This window comes from Lathyrus oleraceus, chromosome 5 (assembly GCF_024323335.1).
Source record: "Lathyrus oleraceus cultivar Zhongwan6 chromosome 5, CAAS_Psat_ZW6_1.0, whole genome shotgun sequence".
Lineage (NCBI taxonomy): Eukaryota > Viridiplantae > Streptophyta > Magnoliopsida > Fabales > Fabaceae > Lathyrus > Lathyrus oleraceus.
Genome location: NC_066583.1, coordinates 50,744,111 through 50,771,515, shown reverse-complemented (window position 1 = coordinate 50,771,515; position 27,405 = coordinate 50,744,111). Strand labels below are relative to the sequence as shown.

At 38.1% G+C, this 27,405-nt stretch overlaps 1 protein-coding gene across 1 annotated transcript; it reads right to left on the bottom strand.

The window, feature by feature from the left end:
• Nucleotides 1-24,270: 24,270 nt before the first annotated feature.
• Nucleotides 24,271-25,494, bottom strand: LOC127084302 (SPX domain-containing membrane protein At4g22990). The gene is made up of 3 exons (XM_051024720.1): nt 25,162-25,494; nt 24,935-25,048; nt 24,271-24,769 (listed from the first exon to the last, which is right to left on the bottom strand). The coding sequence occupies exons 1-3, from the start codon at nt 25,492-25,494 to the stop codon at nt 24,314-24,316; spliced, it is 903 nt and encodes a 300-aa protein (XP_050880677.1). The 3' UTR covers nt 24,271-24,313.
• Between the last annotated feature and the right edge of the window lie 1,911 nt (nt 25,495-27,405).

Genomic DNA, 27,405 nt, shown 5'->3' with positions numbered 1-27,405 from the left:
ATCAAACCCAGATACGGCTACTAAGCTCACTAGTCCCACTCATTTGAGATCTAATGACTCACTCACTAATTCCTCACCATGGGAATTAGCTACAGCCCCGAAGGCTAGACTATGCACACTAATCATCTAGCATGCAAACATCAACAACAAATCCACAATGATTCACTCACTAATTCCTCACCATGGGAATTAGCTACAGCCCCAAAGGCTATGCTATACACGCTAATCATCTAGCAATGCAGCATCAACAACAATTCACAACGGATATAAGCTCACACTCTAAGCCATACAATAGTCCATTCACAACACAGGCAATATATATACATTTACATCATTAGGCATGCCATCATACATCAATCAACACATCATTATCATGTAAGTCAATTAAACACCGTATTAGCACTCTCTACTAATACCTATACGGCTCACAACAGCGGGACATAATCCCTATTACATCACGTGCCAACATAGGCCAGCTCTCAATTATGTACACAATATTAAAATATCCATTTTTCCACTCTACAACATACGATCTCAATTTTTGATGATGACAAAAGACCATCATGCACGTCTACGAACAAAGATTTGAAGGCTTTGAGTCGACCATAGGGGTCAGCTCAAAGTTCGCAGGTCAGCGCAAAGGCTCTGCTCAACTGGAGGGAGTCAGCGCAAAGGCTCTGCTCAACTGGAGGGAGTCAGCGCAAAAGCCCCTTGCGTCGACGCATACAGTCGACGCTTAGCTCACGGGTCGGCGCAAAATGCCTTGCGTCGACGCATGCAGTCGGCGCATGCCCCACGGGTCAGCGCACGCCGACTCTATGGTCGACCGTTCGCGCGCAGACTCAGATTTTCTGAGTTATTCCAAGGTTCCGTTAGCTTAACGCATATCCGGTTTTCCGGCCGCCTCCTCATCTAAAACCATCTCTAAAGAAAACAATTTGTCTTGTAAATTGGTAGCGCCGATTCAAGTTTTCAATTGGGATTCGTGCCATAGTCTAACATTTACGACTCACACGACTATCGATTCAATTTACAAATTTTAACACAGGTTATCCAACATCAATTTCAGCATATACAGTCCCAATTAGGGTTAAATCGACGGCTTATCACTACCCATTACATATTATCCTATAATACCCATTAATCGACGATAAACCCCCCTTACCTGAGATAATCCGGCAATTCTTTGAGTTCAAGCTCTTCCTCTTCTCCAACTTTCTTCCTCTTGCTCTGCCTCTTCCCTTTTCCTCTTCTCTGCAGTTTCTCTGTTTTCACGTGAAAACACTTCTTTACCAAATGGGATTCTCTTTCCTCATTTCACACTTATATATTTTCCAATAATAATTATTATTCCAAAATAATTAAAATAATCCAATAATAATAATCTAATTATTTAATTAAATTAATAATATACTATTAATTCAATTTAAATAATTATTTTATTTTATTGGGGTGTTACAACTCTCCCCCACTAAAAGAGTTTTCGTCCTCGAAAACATACCTCAAGCGAACAACTCTGGATAAGACTCCTTCATCTTACTCTCCAGTTCCCAAGTCGCGTTGCCACCTGCTGGTCCTCCCCAAGCTACCTTCACCAAGGCAATCTCTTTACCCCGCAACTGCTTCAACTCTCGATCCTCGATCCTCATAGGTGATGTTTCCACAGTCAGGTTATCTCTCACCTGTACATCATCTATTTGGACTACATGCGACGGATCATGAATGTACCTCCTCAACTGAGACACATGAAAAACCTCATGCAAATTCGCAAGCGACGGCGGTAAAGCGATACGATAGGCTACCTCTCCTATCCTTTCCAAAATCTGATACGGACCAATAAATCGAGGTGTCAACTTCTTCGACTTCAAAGCTCGACCAACACCAGTTATCGGAGTGACACGAAGAAACACATGGTCTCCCTCTTGGAACTCAAGTGACTTCCTCCTCTTGTCATGATAACTCTTCTGACGACTCTGAGCAATTCTCATCTTCTCCTGAATCATCTTAATCTTTTCCGTAGTTTGTTGAACAATCTCCGGTCCAACCACCGCACTCTCACCGGACTCATACCAACATAACGGTGTCCGACATCTCCTACCATACAAAGCTTCAAACGGTGCCATACCAATGCTCGAATGAAAACTATTGTTGTAGGTAAACTCAATCAAAGGTAAATAACAATCCCAAGCACCTCCTTTCTCCAAAACACAAGCTCTCAAAAGATCCTCTAGTGACTGAATCGTCCTCTCAGTCTGACCATCAGTCTGCGGATGATATGCAGAACTCACTCTCAGCTTAGTTCCCAAAGCCCTCTGCAAACCTTCCCAAAATTTCGATGTAAATCTAGGATCTCTGTCCGAAACAATACTCGACGGAATACCATGCAAACTTACAATCTTCTCAATATACAACTCGGCTAATCTCTCTAACGGATAATCCATTCTGATCGGAATGAAATGAGCCGACTTCGTCAATCTATCTACAATCACCCAAATAGCTTCAAAATTCTTATTTGTCCTCGGCAAACCAGAAACAAAATCCATACTGATACTATCCCACTTCCACTCTGGAATAGCCAACGGTTGCATTAGCCCAGACGGCTTCTGATGCTCAATCTTTGACTTCTGACAAGTCAAACAGGAATAAACAAAACTCGCAATTTCTTTCTTCATTCCCGGCCACCAAAATAACTTTTTCAAATCATGATACATCTTCGTAGCTCCAGGATGAATACTCAACCCACTACGATGTCCTTCCTCAAGAATACTCTTCTTAAGTTCTGTAACATCCGGAATACACACTCGATTACCAAATCTCAAAACACCATTCTCATCAACTCTGAATTCACTACCTTGACTTTGATTCACTAAAGTCAACTTATCAACCAAAAGCATGTCGGATTTCTGACCCTCTCGGATCTCATCCAGAATACCACTTGTTAATTTCAACATTCCCAATTTAACACTATTGTGAGTACTCTCACACACCAAACTCAAGTCTCTAAACTGCTCAATTAAGTCCAACTCTTTAACCATTAGCATAGACATATGCAATGATTTCCGACTCAATGCATCAGCCACTACATTTGCTTTACCCGGATGGTAATTCAAACCAAAATCTTAATCCTTCAGAAATTCTAACCATCTCCTCTGTCTCATATTTAGCTCTTTCTGATCAAACAAATACTTTAAACTCTTATGGTCACTGAAAACCTCAAATCTTGACCCATACAAATAATGCCTCCACAACTTCAGAACAAACACCACAGCTGCCAACTCTAAATCATGCGTCGGATAGTTCCTCTCATGAACCCTCAGCTGTCTCGAAGCATAAGCTATAACCTGCTTATTCTGCATCAATACACCACCCAAACCCAACAATGACGCATCACAGTAGACCTCAAATGGTTCCGACGAACTCGGTAATATCAGAATAGGAGCACTAGTCAACCTTCTCTTCAACTCTTGGAAACCTTCTTCACATTTTGAGTCCCAAACAAACGCTTGCCCCTTTCTAGTCAACATCGTTAACAGTAACGCCAACTTAGAAAATCCCTCAATGAACTTCCTATAATAACCAGCCAATCCAAGAAAACTTCGAATCTCAGCCACAGACTTAGGAGCTTCCCACTTAGCTACCGCTTCTATCTTAGAAGGATCCACAGCAACACCACCTCTTGAAATCACATGACCAAGAAAACTAACCTCTTCTAACCAAAATTCACACTTAGACAGTTTAGCAAATAACTTCTTTTCTCGCAGAACTCCTAGAACCACTCTCAAATGCTCAGCATGCTCTTCTTCAGATTTCGAATACACCAAAATATCGTCAATAAACACCACAACAAACTTGTCCAGGTACGGATGGAAAATCCTATTCATATACTCCATAAATACTCCAGGCGCATTAGTCACACCAAAAGGCATTACAGAATACTCATAATGTCCATATCTTGTTCTGAAAGCAGTCTTCTGAATATCCTCAGTTTTCACACGTATCTGATGATACCCAGATCTCAAATCTATCTTGCTGAACACACTCGCACCAACCAACTGATCCATCAAATCATCAATCCTCGGCAAAGGATACCGATTCTTGATCGTCACTTTATTCAGTTGCCTGTAGTCCACACACAACCTCATAGTACCTTCTTTCTTCTTAACCAATAACACTGGTGCACCCCACGGTGACACACTCGGACGAATAAATTTCTTATCCAACAGATCTTCCAACTGACTCTTCAATTCAGTTAACTCAACAGCAGACATACGGTACGGAGCCATCGATATCGGTCTAGTACCAGGTACCAAATCAATCGAGAACTCAACTTCACGCTCTGGCGGCAATTCATTCACCTCTTCCGGAAATACATCAGGAAAATCACACACCACAGCTAGATCGCAAATCATCAGTTTATCTTTAGCCTCCAAAGTCGCTAACAGCATAAACAACTCTGCCCCATCTGCTACTTCCTCGTTCACCTGCCTCGCTGATAGAAACAAACTCTTTCCTTCTTCAATCTCCGGAAATATCACAGTCTTATCAAAACAATTGATAGAAACTCGGTTAAACACCAACCAGTTCATACCCAAGATAACATCGATCTGCACTAATGGAAGACACACAAGGTCTATCCCAAAATCTCTACCAAAAATACTCAAAGGACAACTCAAGCAAACTGAAGTAGTGGTCACTGAACCCTTTGCAGGAGTATCAATCACCATACTACCATACATCTCAGATATCTCTAACTTAAGTTTCACAGCACAATCCAAAGATATAAAGGAATGAGTAGCACCGGTGTCAATAATAGCTACAAGAGGAAAACCATTTATATAACACGTACCTCTGATCAAACGATCATCTGCAGAAGTCTCAGAACCTGATAGGGCAAAGACCTTGCCTCCTGACTGATTCTCCTTCTTCGGCTTAGGACACTGGGGACTGATATGACCCAACTCTCCACAGTTGAAACAAGTTACAGTCTTCAACCGGCACTCTGCAGCCAAATGACCACCTTTTCCACACTTGAAACACTTCATCTCAGCACTGGTACACTCATGAACACGATGTCCAGCCCGACCACATCTATAACACTTAACAGGAGCACTAGAGTCTCCCCCACTAGGCCTCTTCATGCCACTCTGCTTCTGAAAACCTTTGCCAGCTGCATACGGTTTTCCACGATCCATCTGATTCTTACCCCTCCTATCAACCCTTTGCTGATAGCTCTCTGCTCTAGCCTTGGAATCCTGTTCAAAAATTCTGCAACAGTCAACCAAGTCAGAAAACACCCTGATCCTCTGATATCCAATAGCTTGTTTGATCTCAGGACGCAACCCGTTCTCAAACTTCACACATTTCGAAAATTCTCCAGCAGCCTCATTATAGGGAGTATAGTACTTTGACAGCTCGGTGAACTTCGCAGCATACTCAGTAACAGACCGGTTACCCTGCTTCAATTCCAAGAACTCTATCTCTTTCTTCCCTCTAACATCCTCTGGAAAATACTTCCTCAGGAATCTCTCTCTGAACACAGCCTAAGTGATTTCAGCATTCCCAGCAGTTTCCAACTCAGTGCGGGTAGCAACCCACCAATCATCAGCTTCTTCTGACAGCATATGCGTACCGAACCTGACCTTCTGGTTCTCGGCACACTCAGTTACTCGGAAGATTCTCTCGATCTCCTTCAACCACTTCTGAGCGCCATCTGGATCGTATGCTCCCTTAAACACTGGAGGATTGTTCTTCCGGAACTCACTCAGTTGACGAGCAGCTCCCATTCCCACAACATTCGGATTTCCTCCAAGTACTCCAGCTAGCATACCCAGAGCCTCGGCAATTGCAGCATCATCTCTACCTCTTCCAGCCATCTCTATTCTGAGAACCCAAACAAACTAAAACAATGAGTACTGATAGGTTACACAACACCTATACCGTACAGGGGAAACAAAATAATTACGACTCGACTCGACCGACTATGCTCTGATACCACTAATGTAACACCCTTCTAAATACCCCAAATATTTACTTAAAAAATATTAACATATAACAATCAGAGTAATTATGCCCCGAAGGGTGTCACACAATCATCCAATATCCTGTCATGCTCATTTATTTGATCAAAATAAGACTCTTTTGCATAATTCGCAGCGGACACAAAATATCGACATTCAAATCATGTACTATATTACATGTAAAGTTGATCAACGACTAAATTAAAACATAGTCAAACATCCCCCCCCGATGTTACATCTACCAGAGCATGACCACTAAGGACAACACTAGACTCCAAGGACTAGCTTCTACTCAACTCTGCTCGTTACCTGAAAACATGGTTGTAAGGGTGAGTTCCTCAATCGATAAATAAGCATTATAAAATATTATGTCATGTTAAGTAATTTAACATATCAATCACCCTAATTGCAACATACATTCAGTAACAGCACATCAACTCAACATCATGCTCAACACCAACATACAACACAAGTATAATCTCGTATCATACTCCATAACAACACAAACACACGTATAATATTGGAATACATCCATTCATATTATACGCCATACACACATTATGCAATGAGACTCCACACATGCGGTACCGACTATTCTTGAACATATAGTTCAAGCTCACCGATCAAACCCAGATACGGCTACTAAGCTCACTAGTCCCACTCATTTGAGATCTAATGACTCACTCACTAATTCCTCACCATGGGAATTAGCTACAGCCCCGAAGGCTAGACTATGCACACTAATCATCTAGCATGCAAACATCAACAACAAATCCACAATGATTCACTCACTAATTCCTCACCATGGGAATTAGCTACAGCCCCAAAGGCTATGCTATACACGCTAATCATCTAGCAATGCAGCATCAACAACAATTCACAACGGATATAAGCTCACACTCTAAGCCATACAATAGTCCATTCACAACACAGGCAATATATATACATTCACATCATTAGGCATGCCATCATACATCAATCAACACATCATTATCATGTAAGTCAATTAAACACCGTATAAACACTCTCTACTAATACCTATACGGCTCACAACAGCGGGACATAATCCCTATTACATCACGTGCCAACATAGGCCAGCTCTCAATTATGTACACAATATTAAAATATCCATTTTTCCACTCTACAACATACGATCTCAATTTTTGATGATGACAAAAGACCATCATGCACGTCTACGAACAAAGATTTGAAGGCTTTGAGTCGACCATAGGGGTCAGCTCAAAGTTCGCAGGTCAGCGCAAAGGCTCTGCTCAACTGGAGGGAGTCAGCGCAAAAGCCCCTTGCGTCGACGCATACAGTCGACGCTTAGCTCACGGGTCGGCGCAAAATGCCTTGCGTCGACGCATGCAGTCGGCGCATGCCCCACGGGTCAGCGCACGCCGACTCTATGGTCGACCGTTCGCGCGCAGACTCAGATTTTCTGAGTTATTCCAAGGTTCCGTTAGCTTAACGCATATCCGGTTTTCCGGCCGCCTCCTCATCTAAAACCATCTCTAAAGAAAACAATTTGTCTTGTAAATTGGTAGCGCCGATTCAAGTTTTCAATTGGGATTCGTGCCATAGTCTAACATTTACGACTCACACGACTATCGATTCAATTTACAGATTTTAACACAGGTTATCCAACATCAATTTCAGCATATACAGTCCCAATTAGGGTTAAATCGACGGCTTATCACTACCCATTACATATTATCCTATAATACCCATTAATCGACGATAAACCCCCCTTACCTGAGATAATCCGGCAATTCTTTGAGTTCAAGCTCTTCCTCTTCTCCAACTTTCTTCCTCTTGCTCTGCCTCTTCCCTTTTCCTCTTCTCTGCAGTTTCTCTGTTTTCACGTGAAAACACTTCTTTACCAAATGGGATTCTCTTTCCTCATTTCATACTTATATATTTTCCAATAATAATTATTATTCCAAAATAATTAAAATAATCCAATAATAATAATCTAATTATTTAATTAAATTAATAATATACTATTAATTCAATTTAAATAATTATTTTATTTTATTGGGGTGTTACACCTCTCCTAATGCTTATGAGTTCCTAGAAGATGATTGAAACCTTTGGTTTGCAGAATGCACAAGCCAAATGAGAGAATGGAGGTTAAGGTTGAAAAGCTCTCAAGAATGGAGTTTTTCTTAGAAAGCTTGGTGCATGGATAGATGAGGCTTTTTCCTCTATTTATAGGGATCCTTGAGGGTTCAAGAAGCCTCAAATATCATAAAATAATTAAGACTTGTAATGGTTTGCTTGCTTGGTTGGTTCTTGCACAAACACCAAGTTGGAAGCATGGGAAAAGCATGGGGGCTTGGAGTGTTTTATTGAGCTTTGTCTGAAGTGTAGGAGTGGACTTGATGTTTAGAGTTGGTATGTATCAGAGCCAAATCCATTTGGGAGCTCAATGGTACTTAATGTTGGGTTAAAGCCATTTTACACAAATGGAAGTGTAACCTTTATGCCAAAAATGGAATGATTCATTGTGTAATGGCTTGGTTGCTTGAATAATGGCTCAAAAGTGTGTGTGATCTTCTGATTAGAGTGAGATTTAGAAGCAAGAAGTACATGTACTTGTGGATTTGTTTGGATTTGTAGTGTACTTTGGCTTAGAATTTGACTTATGAACCATTCCATGAGGTTGTCTTCCCAAATTCGATTCTCTTATCTCGAGCATGGGAATTTATTGATCTTGGACATTTTGGAAAGATGGAATCATGATCTACAACTTTCATGTTGATCACTTTTCTTGAATCAGTTGGGATCTGGGTGAAAAACTGGCATAAACTTGGTCACTTGACTAGGTCAACATGCTGAAAATTTCACTAAGTGTTTTACCACTTGACAAACAAATGAATCATCCACTTCATGACCCCATATCTCCTTATTCGTGAATTTTTTGAAGTTTGAATTCTAGGACAAAGTTGAAGTATGAAGCAATTTATTTAATCTGATCGTTGGAGCAAAGAAAATGGTGGCATGGATCATAAGTTATGGCCTTGGAAAGTTGGGTACTTACTTGGACATGTTTTTTAGGGACTTAGTAAAAATTTCAAATTCTCCATCTTTGCCCTTTTTGCAAGTAACCTTGATTTCTTTGACTAAACTTGATCAAATGACTTCAATGATCATATTTTCATAATCCTTGACTTGAAAAGTCCATAGTTGACCAAAAATCTTAAAAGTCAAACTTTGACTTTAAGCATTTGTTGACTTTTTCATCAGTTGTGTTCAAACTTTCATCTCCTTATGAACCTAAACTCTTGAGCCATATGAATTGTATGAGTGGGTTATGAGTACACTTTTTAATACCTTAAATCATGCCTCAAGCCATAGAATCATGCTTTGGTCAAAGAGACAACATCAAGCTGACTTTGACCAAAACCCTAATTTCGAGTGTCAGATGAATTGTGGCTTGGTGAACTTGAGATGGAATGATCTTGAAATCGATTCTTATTGATGGAAGTCACTTGATTACTTGGTAAGAATGAGGAGTTTTAAATGTTAAAACTCATATCAAGTCTTGATTGATCAATCTTTGAAAGCTCTTGGTGCAAAACCCTAGCTTAAGACAAACAAAGTAGAAAATCTTTTTGTATTTTCAATAGGTTAGTAGTGAAAAAATGCTAGATGTCATGCAAATGATACAAATGATGGTGGCATCTTAGGGTTGAAAATTAGGGTATGACACATAGCAGTGTGGAAACTCAAATAGGAACTAAATTTTATTGTCGTTTTGTTTCTATGCACAGCAATTACCTCATTAAGGAATTGCATCCTTATGTACAATCGCCCATTTAAGGGTCAAATCAATATAAGAGAAATTTTCTCGTCAAAAGTTGTGCCCAAATTATTTTGTATTTTATCTGTTTGTTTGCAAAGCGCCTTTATTTTTTATAAACATCACTCTTAAAGATTTTGGAGAAAAATAAAAACACATAATTGAATGAAATGATAAAGTTTCTTTTGAAATAGTAAAAGAGTAAATCTCTTAGTCTCCAAGTTTTTTCTTGTTTTTCATAGAGGTGTAGGACTGTTTGCAGACACCTATGTTCATTCCAATTGCTAATCATCACCTCTCGTAGATTTACTCATGGTATGGCCGAACCTCGACAAGTCTCTAATGCATTTCCAAAGGAAACATTAATAAATCATGGTTGGAGTATCGTGTGTTGAGAAGTCTGAACCCTTCAGTGGCTAGGAGCAACCCAAATATATTCCCAAAATCACCTAGTGGGACATCAAAGCTTGACCTCCATTGGTCACCCCAATAACAAAAGACCATACTATTGGCATCATCACCAAAGAAAAAGCGCCTTAACTGGGGCATATCCCAACTACCCATTTGCATGCCCACATATATCACATGCACCATGTGCATCAATTACGTACATCATCTTCCTACTTAAATAGGAAAATTCACCAAGAAACAGTCATATCAATCATCAGGATACTCATGCATAACACTCCCACAAAATGGGATTTTCAACAAAATAAAAATCATTCGCATTCCTACATGCACAACCAAATACCCCTAGCAATTGCATATTGCATACATCTCATACATCCTCCCATGCATAGTATTTCCACCCAAAGTGGAACATCGTACAAAAATCAAACATAACAAAATATCAAGATCCAAGTTCATTCATATGTACCCTGGACGCTCTCCATTTAAATTCTATAAAGTTATTACCCTGCATGTGCTCGTGGAATTATTTCTCAGCAAATCATTTTTCAACTTTATGATTAATAATGATATTCCCAGCATTTTCTTAGCTAGCATCGCTCCCCAAGCAGAGGTTACAATAAAAAGTCTCTTATGAGCTTTTCCTCTGCAGAGCATTTCTAGTAAATCTCTCCCAAAAGGAGTCTTTTCAAAATTATTTCCCCCAACAGACGAGCATTTGAGATACTGCTTCATTTATCTGAAGAATCTCATTTATCTATTTGAGATACTGCTTCATTTATCTGAAGAGTCTCATTTATCTGTTTGAGATACTGTTTCATCAATTTGAAGAGTCTTATTTATTTTTAGAGATACTGCTTTAGTATCCGTGAAGGGTCTTAGATTCAATTAAGGTATCATTCCATTTGTCTGGAATATCTTTATTCTATCATATTAGATGCTGCTTCGATTCGATACAGAGAATCTCATTTTACTGTTTGAGATGTTGCTTCATCAATATGAAGAGTCTCATTCATTTTTAGAGATACTGCTCTAGTATCCTCGAAGAGTCTTAGATTCAATTAAGACATGATCCCCTTGTTCGGAATATCTTAATTCTATTATATAAGATGTTGCTTCGATTCGATACAGAGAATCTCATTTTTGCTGTTTGGAATGCTGCTTCATCAATATGAAGAGTCTCATTCATTTTTAGAGATACTGCTCTAGTATCCTCGAAGAGTGTTAGATTCAATTAAGACATCATTCCCTTGTTCGGAATATCTTAATTCTATCATATAAGACGCTGCTTCGATTCGATACAGAGAATCTCATTTTTGCTGTTTGGGATGCTGCTTCATCAATATGAAGAGTCTCATTCATTTTTAGAGATACTTCTTTAGTATCCTCGAAGAGTCTTAGTTTCAATTAAGACATTATTCCTTTGGTCTGGAGTATATTAATTCTATCGTATAAGATGTTGCTTCGACCCGATACAGAGAATCTCATTTTTGCTGTTTGAGATACTGCTTCATCAATATGAAGAGTCTCATTCCAGATTTTTTAGAGATACTGCCGTAGTATCTTCGAAGAGTCTTAAATTCAATTAAGGTATCATTCATTTTGTCTGGAATATCTTAATTCTATAAGATAAGATGCTACTTCGACTCGATACAGAGAATCTCATTTTTGCTGTTTGAGATGCTGCTCCATCAATATGAAGAGTCTCATTCCAAATTTTTTAGAGATACTGCTCTAGTATCCTCTAAGAGTCTTAGCTTCAATTAATACATCATTCCTTTGGTCTAGAATATCTTAATTCTATCGTATAAGATGCTGCTTCGACCCGATACAAAGAATCTCATTTTTGCTGTTTGAGATGCTGCTTCATCAATATGAAGAGTCTCATTCCAGATTTTGTAGAGATACTGCTCTAGTATCCTCGAAAAGTCTTAAATTCAATTAAGGTATCATTCCTTTTGTCTGGAATATCTTAATTCTATCATATAAGATGTTGCTTCGATTCGATACAGAGAATCTCATTTTGATGTTTGGGATGCTGCTTCATCTATGTGAAGAGTCTCATTCATTTTTAAGAGACATTCTTCTGCTAATTCTCAGAAAGTCTTAGATACAGTTGAGATATCATTCCATTACTGGTATATCTCGATTAGGACATCCAAGATACTATTCTGACAATTCCCAAAGAGTCTCGACTATTTCATATTACCTCATGATAACTTTCTTTACTGTATTGCTCACTACATTTTCTTTTTGCATTTCTTCCTTGCATCTCAAAGGACAAAATTTGGGGTCTTTTCGTATTTAATTATCTTCCACCACGAATGTACGAGGACTGTTGTCATTCGTACCTTCTGGTACAAGGTAATTAAATAGGGGCAGCTGTGATACCCCATAATTTGCCCTTCTTCTTCTTTCATCTCATTTCCATCTGACTATAATTTGACATCCGTCTAAAATCATTCATAATCATTCCTGCTCACTCAAAACATTCATGGCTTACATTCGCTAACGTATATCACGGATTTAGGGTTGTGGTTATTAAAACCGGGGTTCTAGATTGAGGAATAGGGTGTCACACGTCATGCGGGTTGAAATCTTGATTCGTGACTTTGTTAGTTAAAGGCCTTATGTATGAACTGTTATTTGGATGACATTTATCCAGTTTGTTCATAACCGATGACCCAGGTCATTTGGTTTAGGATATCGTGGTCCATGTTCGTCTGTCCGTAAGGAAATTCACGTATGCTTGAGCTGATTGTTGGGTCGACCAGTTGACCGAAAGCAAACATTTACCCTTTAGCTTTTGAAAACATGATCCCTAATTCGTTTTCTCGTTGTGTCCATCACAAGTTCCATCCTTTGTCATGATCCATGTTCATATTGCTAAACTAAATTTAAAACCAAAATCCTTTTTTCATCTTTTAAATCATGAGTCATGTTCCCTTTTAAATCCCAACCCTGGATTAACTTTCACTATAATAATTATCCAAATTACATTCACCAACCACTTTACAAATTCATAATCATGTTCTGCATTTTTTTATATATCTACATATCCAAGTCACACTATTTCAATAACATTCCCATACGTAATCACCGCCCGCGGTTTCATTAACACGAGTTGTTACCGTTCAATACAATTGCACACTACATTCAGAATCTACGATTAATTATGATAATAACTGCAGTTTGATTCAACCATGAGCCACAATACATTTCCATTTTTTTAGTTCATGTTAAGCTAGAAACTCCATCATAAATCTTCAAATTAAATGATTGTTCAGAGAAACTTAGGTTGCAATTTCAATACAAGCATGCCTCAATTCCATTTCATGAATAATACTCACTACAAATATGGATCACAACCATTCACAAAGTTTCAAAAAGAAAAATCCTAAACTATCCAATGAATGCTGTGAAATGAGGACGGTCAATGGCGTCACCATATTGGTTTAATGTAAGCAAAATCAGTGTTGTGTGGAAAACTGTTGGAATCATGATGGGACACCTTCCAGCTGTAAATCAAAACTGCAACGCCAAAGCCTACAAGCAACATTCGGGCTACGCCGCCACGACCAAAAACTGCGACCTGCAAAACAACAGCACCCCACACTTATACAACAACAAGCCAATGACAGATGCAGTGAGACAAAAAGAGCATAGTACATTTTGGAACGAAGGCATAGAAAAGCCGTGAGAACCATGCTGCCAAATGCGCCACCAACATAGGATGCATAATGATCATTACCTACAATACACCCATGAAACTATAAGGATTGTAGTACCTAAGTACAGATGTAAAAGAATTGATCTCTGTTGCACCAAATCCAAAATATGATGGATTTCAATAGTATATGCCCGGGACATGATCAAAACCATAAACGGCCTCTTGCTCATACCAGAACTAAGTACAAGAGTGTTATGAAAACTCTAAAGCCATGTACATGTTCAATACAACAATATGTTTGTTTAAAATACACAATCCTCCAAACCTTGCCAACATGTGCATACCACAACGTAACCCTGCTGTAAAATCAGGATACAAGCGCTGCAACTACTAACCAAAACACATCATGATTGTAACAACACCCTGCAATGCGTCAGCAACAACAAGGACCTGCAAGAGTTATACACCAGTTCAGACCATCGTTCGTGTTATCAAAAAATCAACCAAACATTAAGGCATGTACAACAATATTCTTATAGCTTTTAGAACAACAGTCCAAGCCAAATTACTATGAACAGGCATCAGCAATGCATATAGAAATCCAGAATTTGACAAGTAGGGGTTCAAATGAAAAGCTCCATCAAGACAGTAAAAACAAAAAGCACATAACAATCTCGTCCGCATTTTCACGTACAAGCATTGAAGAATAGGTGGGAAACACAAGTTAGAACTTAAATCAGACCCGCGGATTAAAAAATACAGTCAAGCATGAGTTGTGAATACACTAGTGCAGAAAGAAGATTTTACACCCGTTTTTTATACATATTACACCCGTTATGATAGGGTGTAAATTCAAAGGGTGAGATATGTATGAAGAATTTACACCCGTTTTAAAACGGGTGTAAAAAGAGAATATATTACACCCTATTTTAGATTTAAAAAAAGGGTGTAATTGGTAGATATATACATTAAATTTTAAGACATTTACACCCTATTTAATATAAAACGGGTGTAAATTGTCACCTATTACACCCTGTTTTAGATAAAAAAAGGTGTAATTGGTAGATATATGTCGCATCGCGCGAAAAACCGGCGGGAAAAGAAAGAACAACAGAGCCGCCACCGTGCGTTATTTATCCCAAAAGAGGGAAAGGAAACGCTCAGAGTAAACCTGGGAAAAGACATGGTCTCGCGACCAAAGGGAATGGGTTCGGGAGTCGGTTATGCGAAGGGAAGGTATTAGCACCCCTACGCATCCGTAGTACTCTACGGGATCCACGCACAAAAGGAAGGAAAATTGGTTGCTAAACACTGCTCACACTCACACACACTGGCTGAAAAGAGACACGAGAAACTGACTGAGACTGACTCGGCAGGGTATCGCATCCTGGGCCTACTTAGTCTATCAGGCATAGACATCAGAGTCGAAGTAGTTCGGACTGGGGAAACGACACATGCTCGCTAGGATATCGCATCCTATGCATACGTATCTTCTCGGACGAGAGAAGAATCAGAGCATTCGTAGCTCGGCTGACACGCACACAAACAAACACAGGCAAAGGCAAACGTGGAGCCCGACTGCCAATCACTGGACTTACATCAGCATCCAAACCAAAACGCACGCACACTGGAACCCAAATGCCACTTGATGGACTTACATCAGCTTCCAAGCACACAACAACACAACAAGTAAATAGGGAGTCGGGGACTCGAGCCTATAACTGTCAAGCACACACTCAAACAAACAGACAACAAATTGCTAAGGAGTCAGGCACTCGAGCCTAGCAACTGTCAGACAACACACACAAAAAAGAAAAAGGGCGCCCGGGGAGATCAGCTCAATCTCCTGCCTACATACTTCATCTGGTATGAAGATCAGGGCGATGTAGTTCCCCTACGCAGGGATAAAGGACTAGCCTAACCAGATAACAGAGGGAGACACAACTAGGGAGACTACGACTCGAGCCTAGATGTTATCATGCAAATCATCCCTAAGTTAAGGTTTCTAGCTAAATGGCACAAGGGCCGACCTATCCTAAGCATGGCTCACACAGGAAGCAAGCCACACACACTTAACTTGCACAGGAAGCAAGCCAAGTAAAACCTAACTTGCACAGGAAGCAAGTCTAAACTAATCCTAACTTGCACAGGAAGCAAGTCAAACAATCCTATCTTGCACAGGAAGCAAGTCAAACAATCCTATCTTGCACAGGAAGCAAGTCAAACAATCCTACAAGCACAGATAGCACACGCTATACACAAACAAGTGGCTCAAACAAGGGTTAGGTTTTAGTCAAGGGGTCATATCAACCTCGACAAACAAACCTCTGGAACTGGGTGAGTGTTGCTCTTAACCTTGCCATCGAGGGGCTAAGGTGAAGCAGATGAAAGGATGAAGTGAGGATGAGACCTCACAGCTCTTATCCCTGGCCTGGGAGAGCTCAAGACAAGAATGTGTGGGTTCAGAAAGTAGGAACCCTTCTACACATTAAGACTGACTCAACTGTACAGTTGTACAAGATCTTGGGTTTGTATCTGAAATGCATCAACACAGTGGTGTGAGCAAAGCAGATGACACACTGAATAGTGGGGGATAGGTTGCATATCCCTACCTTCCACCAATTGCCTCTTCACTTAGGAGGACTTTGACTCTATGCAGGGACAAAAGTAAACATCCACAAACATTGCCTCTTAAGGAGGACTTCAGACAGTTGCCTGGCCAAGTAACAGGCCAGGTCTTCCAGACTACATGGAGTAAAAGAGACATACCTCAATGCAAATTGCTTATACAAGCAAAGCAAAGCAAAAAGTTCACAAGGAACTAAGCAACTAAAGCACCTGAAACAGTCAAGCAGATGTTAGTATACAACTTCAAACAAAACAAACAGAAACAGACACCAACAGTTAATTGGAGGCACATGGATGTGCAAGGCACAAGGCTTATGGCATGTGAGCCAAGCCACCTACAAAACAAAGAGGTTAGGCAATGATACTCGAGTAAGCTCAATCAAAGAATTGGTCTTAATGGCCACTTGATGGTCAACCTGAAAACACAAGCTCAAAGGTGAGTAGCAGGGCCACTAGGGCAAGCCTAGGGTCAAAGATGAATGAGAAAGTCAAAGCAGCAAGGGGCAAGTATCCAAAACCATGCTCAAACCATTAGGAAACACAACCAATTGGGTTCACACTCATATCAATTACTATCATTATTTCATGAACCATTTAGGTCAAAACATGGCAAACAGAAGCTCATAGAAGTCAACAGCAAGACTTGCATCAAAAGCAATCTAAACATTTTCCAAAAATCACCAAATAAATCATGATCAAACCTAACACATAGCATGATAAGCATGTCAAATTTCATCTCATTTGGACAAGTGGAAGGCAGTCAATGAAAATCAGAAAGTCAAAGAAATTTTGAACATGCTCAATGAAGTCAACCAAACATGCATCAACTTAGAAAAATCATAAGTCAAGAATGGTGTATGATAAATGCATGGGATCAAAACCATGGCAAAGATGAGGATGTCTAGTTATCTCATGTAAAATTTCATGTCCATCTAATAAAGTATGAGAATTTCACAAATGAAATGGGAACATGTATCACACAAGGTCAACATTTGTCTAGGCAGGGAAGAAATATCTCAAACAAATGGAAAATAGTTCAAATAAATCCAAGAAAATTCACATGTAAACTAGACATACAAGAATAGGCTCATGCAAAATTTCAATCCATTTGGAGGTCAAGAAGCATGGCAATGAAAATCATGAAGTTGGTCATCAATGGTGTGACACAAATTGTCACACCCTAATTCAAAAAATCATATCTCACAAACCACAAATGATAAATTCACAAACTTTATACCAAAATGAAGATGAGTGAGTCTAGTTTCACCACAAAAAATTTCAGGGCCAAAGGATGCATCATCATTATTTCACAAAAGAAATGGCAAAGGGTGTCAAATGTGCATACATGTCAAGAAATCAATTATCAATTAAAATCCAGTCAATGAAAAATTAATTAAAAATCATGATTAAATAATAGACATCTTCATGAACATGATGGAAAAAGTTTCATATTTTTTGGAGTTGAAATGAATTAAATATGAATTATGGAAGTTGAGATATAATTGGAACAAAACATGAACAAATGCATAGTCAAACAAAGGTCAGCATGGCAATTTCGTAATTCAGGGTGTCACTTAACAAAACTCAGCGTTTTGGGGGAGAGAACGAAATGTTCTCATTGGTCCCAACCCAATGGAACAGTGCAGCTGGCCAAACCAGTTCAAATTTTCTGGGTTCTTGAAACCCTAGGGTTTAAGCAGCCATAGCATCATGTAATCAACAGCAAAAATGGATTTCCAACAAACATCACATAAGCAGCAACATGTAACATGACAATCATGCAAAACCAAACAACCACGAACAAACACAACAGACACACACCATGTGGATTTTCTGGACATGTTCAAAACAGCAGCAGGGCATGTTCATCATCATCAAAACATCATCACTCGATATTCAAACATCATGGTAAACAGCATAGCAATTATTACAACCATGTTCATGCATATCTAGACAGCAATAAACCAATACACATTCTTGCAAGATTCTGGCAAGTTCTAGGGTTTAAACAGCCATACATTCACCATCATCATGCAACTCGAATTTTCAAAATGCCCAGCATGACCAAACAAGCACATCAATAGAATCAATATGCAACATACAACATGAATGTGCTATCCATTTTCATTAAATCAACCTAAACAAACCAAATCGATTGAAAACATATTCATACACACAAATGAAAATCCAGATTTCTTGGCCATGACACAACCATTTCCAGTAATTTATAGTTTGTTGGAATCAGCAAGATGTAAACTACCTAAAGCATGGCATCATTTTGAGAAAAGAGTTGGTCGAAAATCTTACCTGATTTGAAGAAAATGTGAAAACAGTGCTTGTTTGGTGCTGTTGTGCTGAAACAGATGGCCCTTATGCTTGGCAAAGTTGAATGCTTGAAGCCTTTTAGCTCAACCATGCTTGAAAATGCTCAACTCATGTTTTGCCATTGTTGGTTCTTGAGAAAAACAGAACAATGAAAGGCTGTGTAGATGATGAATGGTGGTTCAAAGAGTCTACAAATGATGGTCAGAACTTGGAGGGAGCAAAAGCATTCGAGGGCCTTTGGAGCTTTTGGTCAGAAATGGCCCTCGAGCAAAAATGCAAGAAGATGAGAATGAGGTTTTTTTTGCTATGTTTCTCTAGGTTTAGAAAATGCAGAAAAGATGGTGAAAAGCAATGGCCAGGGTTTTGTTCATTGAGAGTTCTTGACTGAGTTTAAAAGAATGCCAATGAGTGAGTTTTTGGAAAATGATTGAAGCAGGTTGGTTCTGCAGTGTATGTTGGTTGTTGGCTGCTGCAGGGTCTGGTACCTTTGCTTTGGACAGGAAAAATGCAAATGGCAAGGTGGGAGGCTTTTGTTGGTCTGCTATGTGATGTTTGAAACCATTGTGTTTTGGACAAAAAATAGCCAAGTGAGCAAGGGCTTTGGTTGGAAAATAAGTGAAGGTTGTTTGTGGTTTTTGAGCCTTGACAGTTTTCTTCAAATCTGTCAATAGCAAGGTGAATGAAAGATGAGTGGAATATGGTTGGTCATGTGTTGCAAGGCAGGGTTTGACAATGTTTGCAAATGAAGGTTGCTAGGCTGCTGCTGTTAGAAATTGGCAAGGTTGGTCTATGGCAGGTTTTGAGATGCAAAACAAAGGGTGTATGCTGCTGGCAGTTTTTCTTATGACAGGAGCATGGTGTTTCTCATCTGCTGTTCCATGTTGCCTTTGGTTTGGCAAGGTTTCTGCTCTTGCTGCAGTTGGATGGTGGTAGCAGTTTTTAGAAGAGAAGCCAAGGTGCAGTTTCAATGAATGAACTTCTATGTCATGTGTGCCATTGCTGTGTTGTTTTGTGGCAGGGTTGGCTTGTTGTGTTTGTAAGGTTTTGATGACAGGAAAATGAGGTCTTTTGCCTGCTGCTATTGCTGTTCTCCCATGACAGCAAAATTGCCTGAATTCTGCTGCATTAAAAATGACATGGTATGGTCTCTTTTAACTGCACAGCAGGGTGTGGTTTTGAGCAATTGCCAAGGTGTTTCCTTTGCTGCTGCAGTGTTGTGACAGGTTTTTTAGAAGAGAAATGCCAAGGTGTGTGGTAATGAGTGTAAGGTGGTTGTGGTAAGGCCAAATGCAGTTCAAAATGGCAGCAGGAACATGTACAAGGTATGGTTGGTTTGTCCTTTTTCTGCTTTCCCTTGACAGTCCTTTTCCCTTGAAGAATGGCCAAAAGGTGAAACTCTATTGATGAGTGAAAGGAATGGTTAGCCTACTGTGCTGCTACTGTCCTCCATCTGCAGAAAATATGATGAGGAGGTATGTTGTTATGGTCATGGTACAAGTATGGTTGTGGAAGCATGGTGAACACATGTACTTTTGCCCAATTTTTAGCAACTAAGCATGGCCTTCTATTGTTGTTGGTTTAGGCTGCAAGATGAAGCTCTAATGACAGAAAAAATGCTGCATAATTGCTGTCCTTTTGAGGTGCAAGGCAAGGCATGGTGGAAGCATAGACAAGTATGGTGAAATTGTACCTTTCTTATAATTCAAGCAACCAAGCAATGGCCTTATGTGCTGCATATTTTGACTTTGCAAACACATTCTAAATGACATTTATGAGCTGTTCCAATTGGCCAAATGTCGAAAAAATGTTTATATCAAAAAGTCAACTCTTGGTCAAACTTACATTTAAATGAAAAAGGTCAAAATATGCCATTTTGATTGGTGAAGTTTTGGCTCATGAAATTTATATTTTTGGAAAGAGGGGATCAAATGTGACTTGTAGGAAAAAACCCCACCAAAATTGGCCAAACGGTTTGGGAGATATGGCCCTTTGAAGTTCAAGATTTTCTGAAATCGATTCGATCATAACTTGCCAACCACACATGGGAATTGAGAGTTCTAGGACTTTTTGGAAATGGGAGAACAAGATCTTCAACTTTCATGTTGGGCAAAAATTCATTTGAGGCTTGTATCAAAATGTAAGTTTGAGGATCAAGACTTTCCATTTATGGCAGGTTTCAGTCACAGGCCCAGTTTCCATTTTGGGAAATTTTTGATCTGGCTTCAAATTCCTCCATGATGGTGTTTGGCATGATATATGAGGACTATTTGGACATGAATGAACTCTCACAAACCAATTCCAATCATCCAATCACTGATTAAATGGACAGTTGACCAACAGTTGACTTTTAGGGTTTTTGTCTGATTGTGCATTGACTGATGACTTCCAAACCCTAATTCCTTGAGAACTTGACTTCAAATGATGTCCCAAGTTGTATGAACTCTTGATTATTGATCATGGTGCCCAAATTCCACAAGAATGGCCACCATCCACTGCTTTGACTGACAGTTGACTTTTTTTAGGTTTTTTGACTGTCTGTGTATGAACTGCTGACCTCTGAGCCCTCAACCCTTGACCAAAATACTTCAAATAGACCTCCAAGCCATGTGAACTTGTTGGACAAACCTCAAGGCCTTGATCAATGAGAAATTCCTTTGCTTGCTTGGTTGACTGATCAGGAGATCAGTTTGACCTAATTCTTGCTTGGCTTGCACTTGAGGTAACTGGGGACAATGCAATGCTATGCAATGGACCATGATATGCTATGACCTAATATGAAAATGTATGCATAATGATAGGTGCAAATTTGAGGTGCTACAATATATACATTGAATTTTAGGACATTTACACCCTATTTAATATAAAACGGGTGTAAATTGTCACCTACATACATTGAAGTTAAACGAATTTACACCCTATTATAATTCAAACGGGTGTAAAATGACAAATATTTACACCCTATTTTTGATATATCAAATGTAAAATATCTTATAATTACATTTAATTTTAACACATTTACACCCTATTTTGTGTATGAAGGGTGTAAAATATCTCAATTTTTTTAAAAATATTTTATTTGAAATTTCATTAAACCAAATATTTTTATATATTCCTGGATATTCAATAAAAAACAAAAATAACCAAAACAAACATTTCTCTAATCTTTAGAATCTTGCACCAAGTCATACATCAACAAAAATTGTATTCATGTAAGAAAAAAATTCAACCACTTTGTTCATGTAACTTGTACCAATAAATCATTCATGGAACAAAAATATATCTATATATAAGTTTTTTTTAATCGCTTCTGTTTTGTCATTAAATCTTTCTTTTCCTGGTTCTCTTGCTCTTCAACCTTTTGCAAAAAGAATTGAGCCCAAAGTTGTCGGATGTGATCAATTGACTCTTTTTCATATGATGAGGTGTCTGTGAATATCTGCAAGTTCAAACATATAATAAATTAAACAACTACATGTTAAAACAATAATTTACATGTTTTTCATTAAATATATGTAATATAAAATACCTCATTGAATCTTTCAACAATACAAGCATCAATAATGTCAAACATATTTTTCATGACATAATATCCACATGCCCATCCGTTATCTTGTTGATGCCCCTGCATATAAACTCCTAGTTACATTAAAGCCACCAAAAACAACAACATCACAAACTTTTTTCCTTTTTCACAAAATTTGTACCAACACTAACTTTCTTCACTCGACATAGAAACACATACAATTTTAGTTGGTTCAGAGCATGTACAACTATAATTTTATCACCATAAGGGCAATTCAGTAATAAATATACTACATGTTTATAATGATAACTTACAAATATATCACTTGCAATTATAAAATCGGAATTTTCTTTTTCAATTTCGGCAGTTACCAAAAATAGAAAAGAAAATTACTAGTAAAATGTTACCTTCAAGTACTTCAGCAGAAACAAACATGAGAAGACCTGAACAGATGTACTGCAGCTCAGAGTATGGAATGATTACATGAAAGGCCGAGACTATGCCAATTAAAACCATGATTTCTGATGCCAACAGAATTTGCCTACAAATAGATCAATAGAAAGCTGTTATATCTTTAGCTTCTTAAGGATAATATTTCAATTTTCAACAAATTTAAGGTTCTAAATTGATCTTGCAAAAGAAATCTATATTGAAAATCATAATCACTTGGATCTTTATATTGCTTTGTCTATTGAAGTTCAAAATTTACTATCATGCATCTTACTACAAAATCTAGATAAGCTTCTAAGGGTGCAATCAAATGAGACATGAGTTTTTCTTATATGTTACCTGTCGTCAAACCAGTTGCTTACATAGCTTCCAACAATAATGTTTATAGGAAGAACTGTCAAACCAAGGCCAGCAAGAAAAATGGCAACTGTGCCAGTTGACCACTTAAAGTAGTATGTTGTGATGACACTAGATTCTGCTAGTAAAATCTCCATCACATATTTGAGCATGAAATATATCAATAATTGAACCTGAAGATGTTAAGTAAACTTGGTCAGGACCGTTTATCTTGAATTCAATTGGAACTTTGTGAATTGCAAGATCAAACAATTAGAACATAAATAACTTGCAAAACATCTAGTGGATTGATAGTATGACATTTAGAGTTGCTCACAAACCTTTACAGAAGGTGTAAGGAGTCTATATGCCGATCCAATTGAAGTGGCTGGCTGACGAGATTCCTCTGGAGCTTCCTCGCTATCATCATTATCCTGATCAGCATCTTCATCTACCTTATCTTCCGAAGTAATCAGCAATGGTTGCTGTAGCCCCTTTTCAAGTGCATCACTGTCTTCTACTAGTAAGGGAAAAAGTGTCATTTTCTATTACTTGTATGATGCTTTACAGAATGAAAATAGTGCAAGGATATATTGCAGTCATAGATGATTTTCTATAATGATTAACAATGAGATGGCATGATACAGATTAACTATCTTGCTAGATCACAATAGAAAAAGTAAAAGTCATCAATAGAGGTACCAGCATTAGATTTCTGAGATTTATCTGTTTTACGGTCCTCTTCAAATTCACGAGAAGGTTCCACAAAAGAGATCCACAGCCATATTGAATAAATAAGCCAAGCAATAGTCATAACCCACCCTGGCAAAGTATCTTGATTAAATGTAACATTGTAAATCTTAAAATTCGTCTGCAGTAAGCCAGCTAATGCAGGACCACAGGCCATTCCAAGAGCGCTGGCACTAACAAAACCTGCCGATGCTTGTATGCGGATTTTCAAAGGCACACAATCACTGATGTAGCGCCGGTTTACGGCTCTGGTAGAACCAAATCTGCAGTTATAATACAAGTTTATAAACCAAATGAGGTCTTAATGTAATAATATTTATCTAAAGTGAAATGGTAAGATACAACATGAAAACCTATGCTCATCAAGTAATATTGAAAGCAAGTAAGAGGTAGAAGACTATTTACCCACAGCAAAGACGGCCAATTAGGAGAATCCATATTGAATTAAAATCGTACGCTAAGGCATACATGGTATTCCCGAGAAAAAGAATTATGCTACTGAATACAAGAGGTCTGAAGTATGATTTATTTGACCATGCACTGAAATATACAGAGGAAAACAGCTGAGCCACGGCCATTGCGCCGATCACAATACCACAGACCGTTGGTGCAGCCCCAAGGTGCATAGAGTAATCATCAGCTGTAGGGACAATGATATATGTATTGACCATATACAAAAATGTGTTAACCAAGTTTAGAATAAGAGACGTAAAATGGTATCTCTCATCAACATTTTCATCAGTAGGTGCAGGCAGCTCTTCTTGCATAATGAGTGCATGTTGCCCCAAAAAGCTAAGGAAATTGGTTGAATGAGTTAACCTATCCACAGCAGCTTTTACCGAAATGATGACAGGATCCTTCATATGTAAAACTAAGTAATTAGGATGGATATTAAGGCTTGATTGAAAATATTGTGCAAATGTAAAACTAAGTAATTATGATGGATATTAAGGCTTGTTTAAAAATATTGAAAAAAATATGACAAAAAAAAATATTCAAAACCGAATGAAAGTAAAATAAACCTGAAGAGGAAGAGTAGGCTGATCATAAATTGATAAGTAGCTTCCTTGACGACCTTGAAGATCTTGAAGATCATGAAGGTTGCGAGATAAGGCTCCTACAACAGCTCCTAACCCCTGGCAAGATCCACACATGTTAGTCAATATTAATTTGTAACAAGAGAAATGAAAATGAAGTAGTATGTTTGTGATTCTATGTGTCGAAAGATGATTTGCACTGAACATATTACCACATGCTTGAACACTTGCTGCAGCTGAGAATAAGGATGATTTGCACGAGTTTTAACATAATAATCAGTAAATCTATAGCCAAAGCGTTTGTCAAACTTCTTCAAGATCTTTCGCAAACCAACAGCATTTATCTCTACGAAAGAGAGAAGCTTTAACAGATCTTGTCCAACTGTTCTATAAGCTTCTCGCTGTTCAGACATATTTCTTATTGCAGGTTCTTGTTCTTGTTGTGCAGCATCCTGTTGCTCTCCAAGATTTGCTATTCTGCTTGCCAAACGCCCTTGTTCTTCCAATAGAAAAAGGACAGTCTTCTCGATCTGAAACCAATGCATCACACAAAAAAAGAATGACATACATTAGTTTATGATGTTAACCAATAGCAAACACGTGTTCCAAGCGAGTTCGAAACTGATGGAATTAACGATGAAACTAGAAGAAACCCAGCAAAGAAAAGTAAGAACAACAACGAATGAATCAACTTTAATATCCAAAGCAGCGTAAAAGAGAGTATAGAAAACGGTAAAGAAGAATGATGAAGCCGTTGTGGGTTGTGAAGATTTCCGAGCAATCACGTTCTTTGTTCCTTATTCACTATTTCTTGCACTTCATCGATGATGAAAAGTTTCTAAAATGTGAAATGAAAAGAAAATTTGGAACATGAGAAGTCATGGTTATATTTTAGGCGGTAATGATAAATTGTACTTAGGGATTCCTAAATTTACACCCTATTTTAATATAACGGGTTTAATATAAATTTAGTCATTTATATTGTTATAATTATACACCCTATTTTTAAATATAGGGTGTCTATTGTTATATTAATATTCCAAAATTTACACTCTATTTTAATATAACGGGTTTAATATAAATTTAGTCATTTATATTGTTATAATTATACACCCTATTTTTAAATATAGGGTGTCTATTGTTATATATTAATATTAAAATTTATTATTTTTTTAAGAAAATTTAAGATTAAACAAATAAGAATAATAAAAGTTATTGTTTAAGGCACGAATATTTTATTTTTATTTTTAAATTTACACCCTTTTTTTGAATATCAGGTGTAATATAGAGTTGATAATAAATAATATTTGAATTTACACCCGTTATTTAAAAATAGGGTGTCTATTGTTACGTACTAAAATTCAAAATAAGACTTTATTTACAAAACTGCCACCGCATTTGCTTTTTACACCCGTTTTTTGTAAAACGGGTGTAAATTTACAAATTATATTATTCTTTTTGTACTAGTGATAAGACAGTAAAAACTGAGATTTTTACCATAAACACGCAAGTATTCCACAACAGTAAAAATGCAGCTAATATAGGACCACATTTTTGGTGGATTTCACTACAGACAAAACAAGAAAATGCCTCACAAAAATTGGGGGGCGCATACCTTTGGTCCCCACGAAACCCAGCGGAAATTCCCTCTAACGACTTGATTTGATGCAAGATTTTCCAGCTCATTGATGACACCTGGATCAAGGACCACAATCGCATGGTATAAATAAATGCTCAAGTCAGTGTAAAGAGAGGAGAACCCTATTGTTACTCTGCAGAATTTATCCCAGACATCACTCACATCTCTATTTTTCAAAGGTTGTTGAGCTTTCACACTGAAGCTCAACTAATCTGAGCTAAGCCTTAAGTTTACAAAATTTGACTCGATATTTACAGCAAAGACGTGGCGTAGAAGAGGAGGATCCAAAGAAGCAGACGAGAGGAAAGTAGTTACCTTCGAATCCGCATTTCCGGTAACCATCAGGATGATTCCGTTTTCTTTTACTCTGTAACTTAGCACATACATGTGAGCATGATAATTGATTATTGAAAACTGATTTTTACCCTGCACTTTCAAACTGAGCATCGACCATTGTTTTACCATGTGGATTCTTCCTGCGCGAATGATTTCTTGTTTATTGTGTGTTGAATGTTGATGCGATTTAGTGGATACTTTTGGGAATAGATTTGTGTGGTTTAAAGTGACAGCGTTTGAGATCAGGGTTTTCATTTTTGAACCTTTGGTAATGATTTAAATAAGGTATGTATAGATCCATATGGTGGAGAGTGAAATAAGTTTAGGATCACTTCATGAGATTTTATGTTTGTGAGGTGGGTTGTTGGTCGGAAAAGGACGACGGCGCCACCGCAAGTTGTAACACCCTTCTAAAATACCCCCAAATATTTAATTAAAATAACACATATCAATCAGAGTAATTATGCACCAAGGGTGTCAC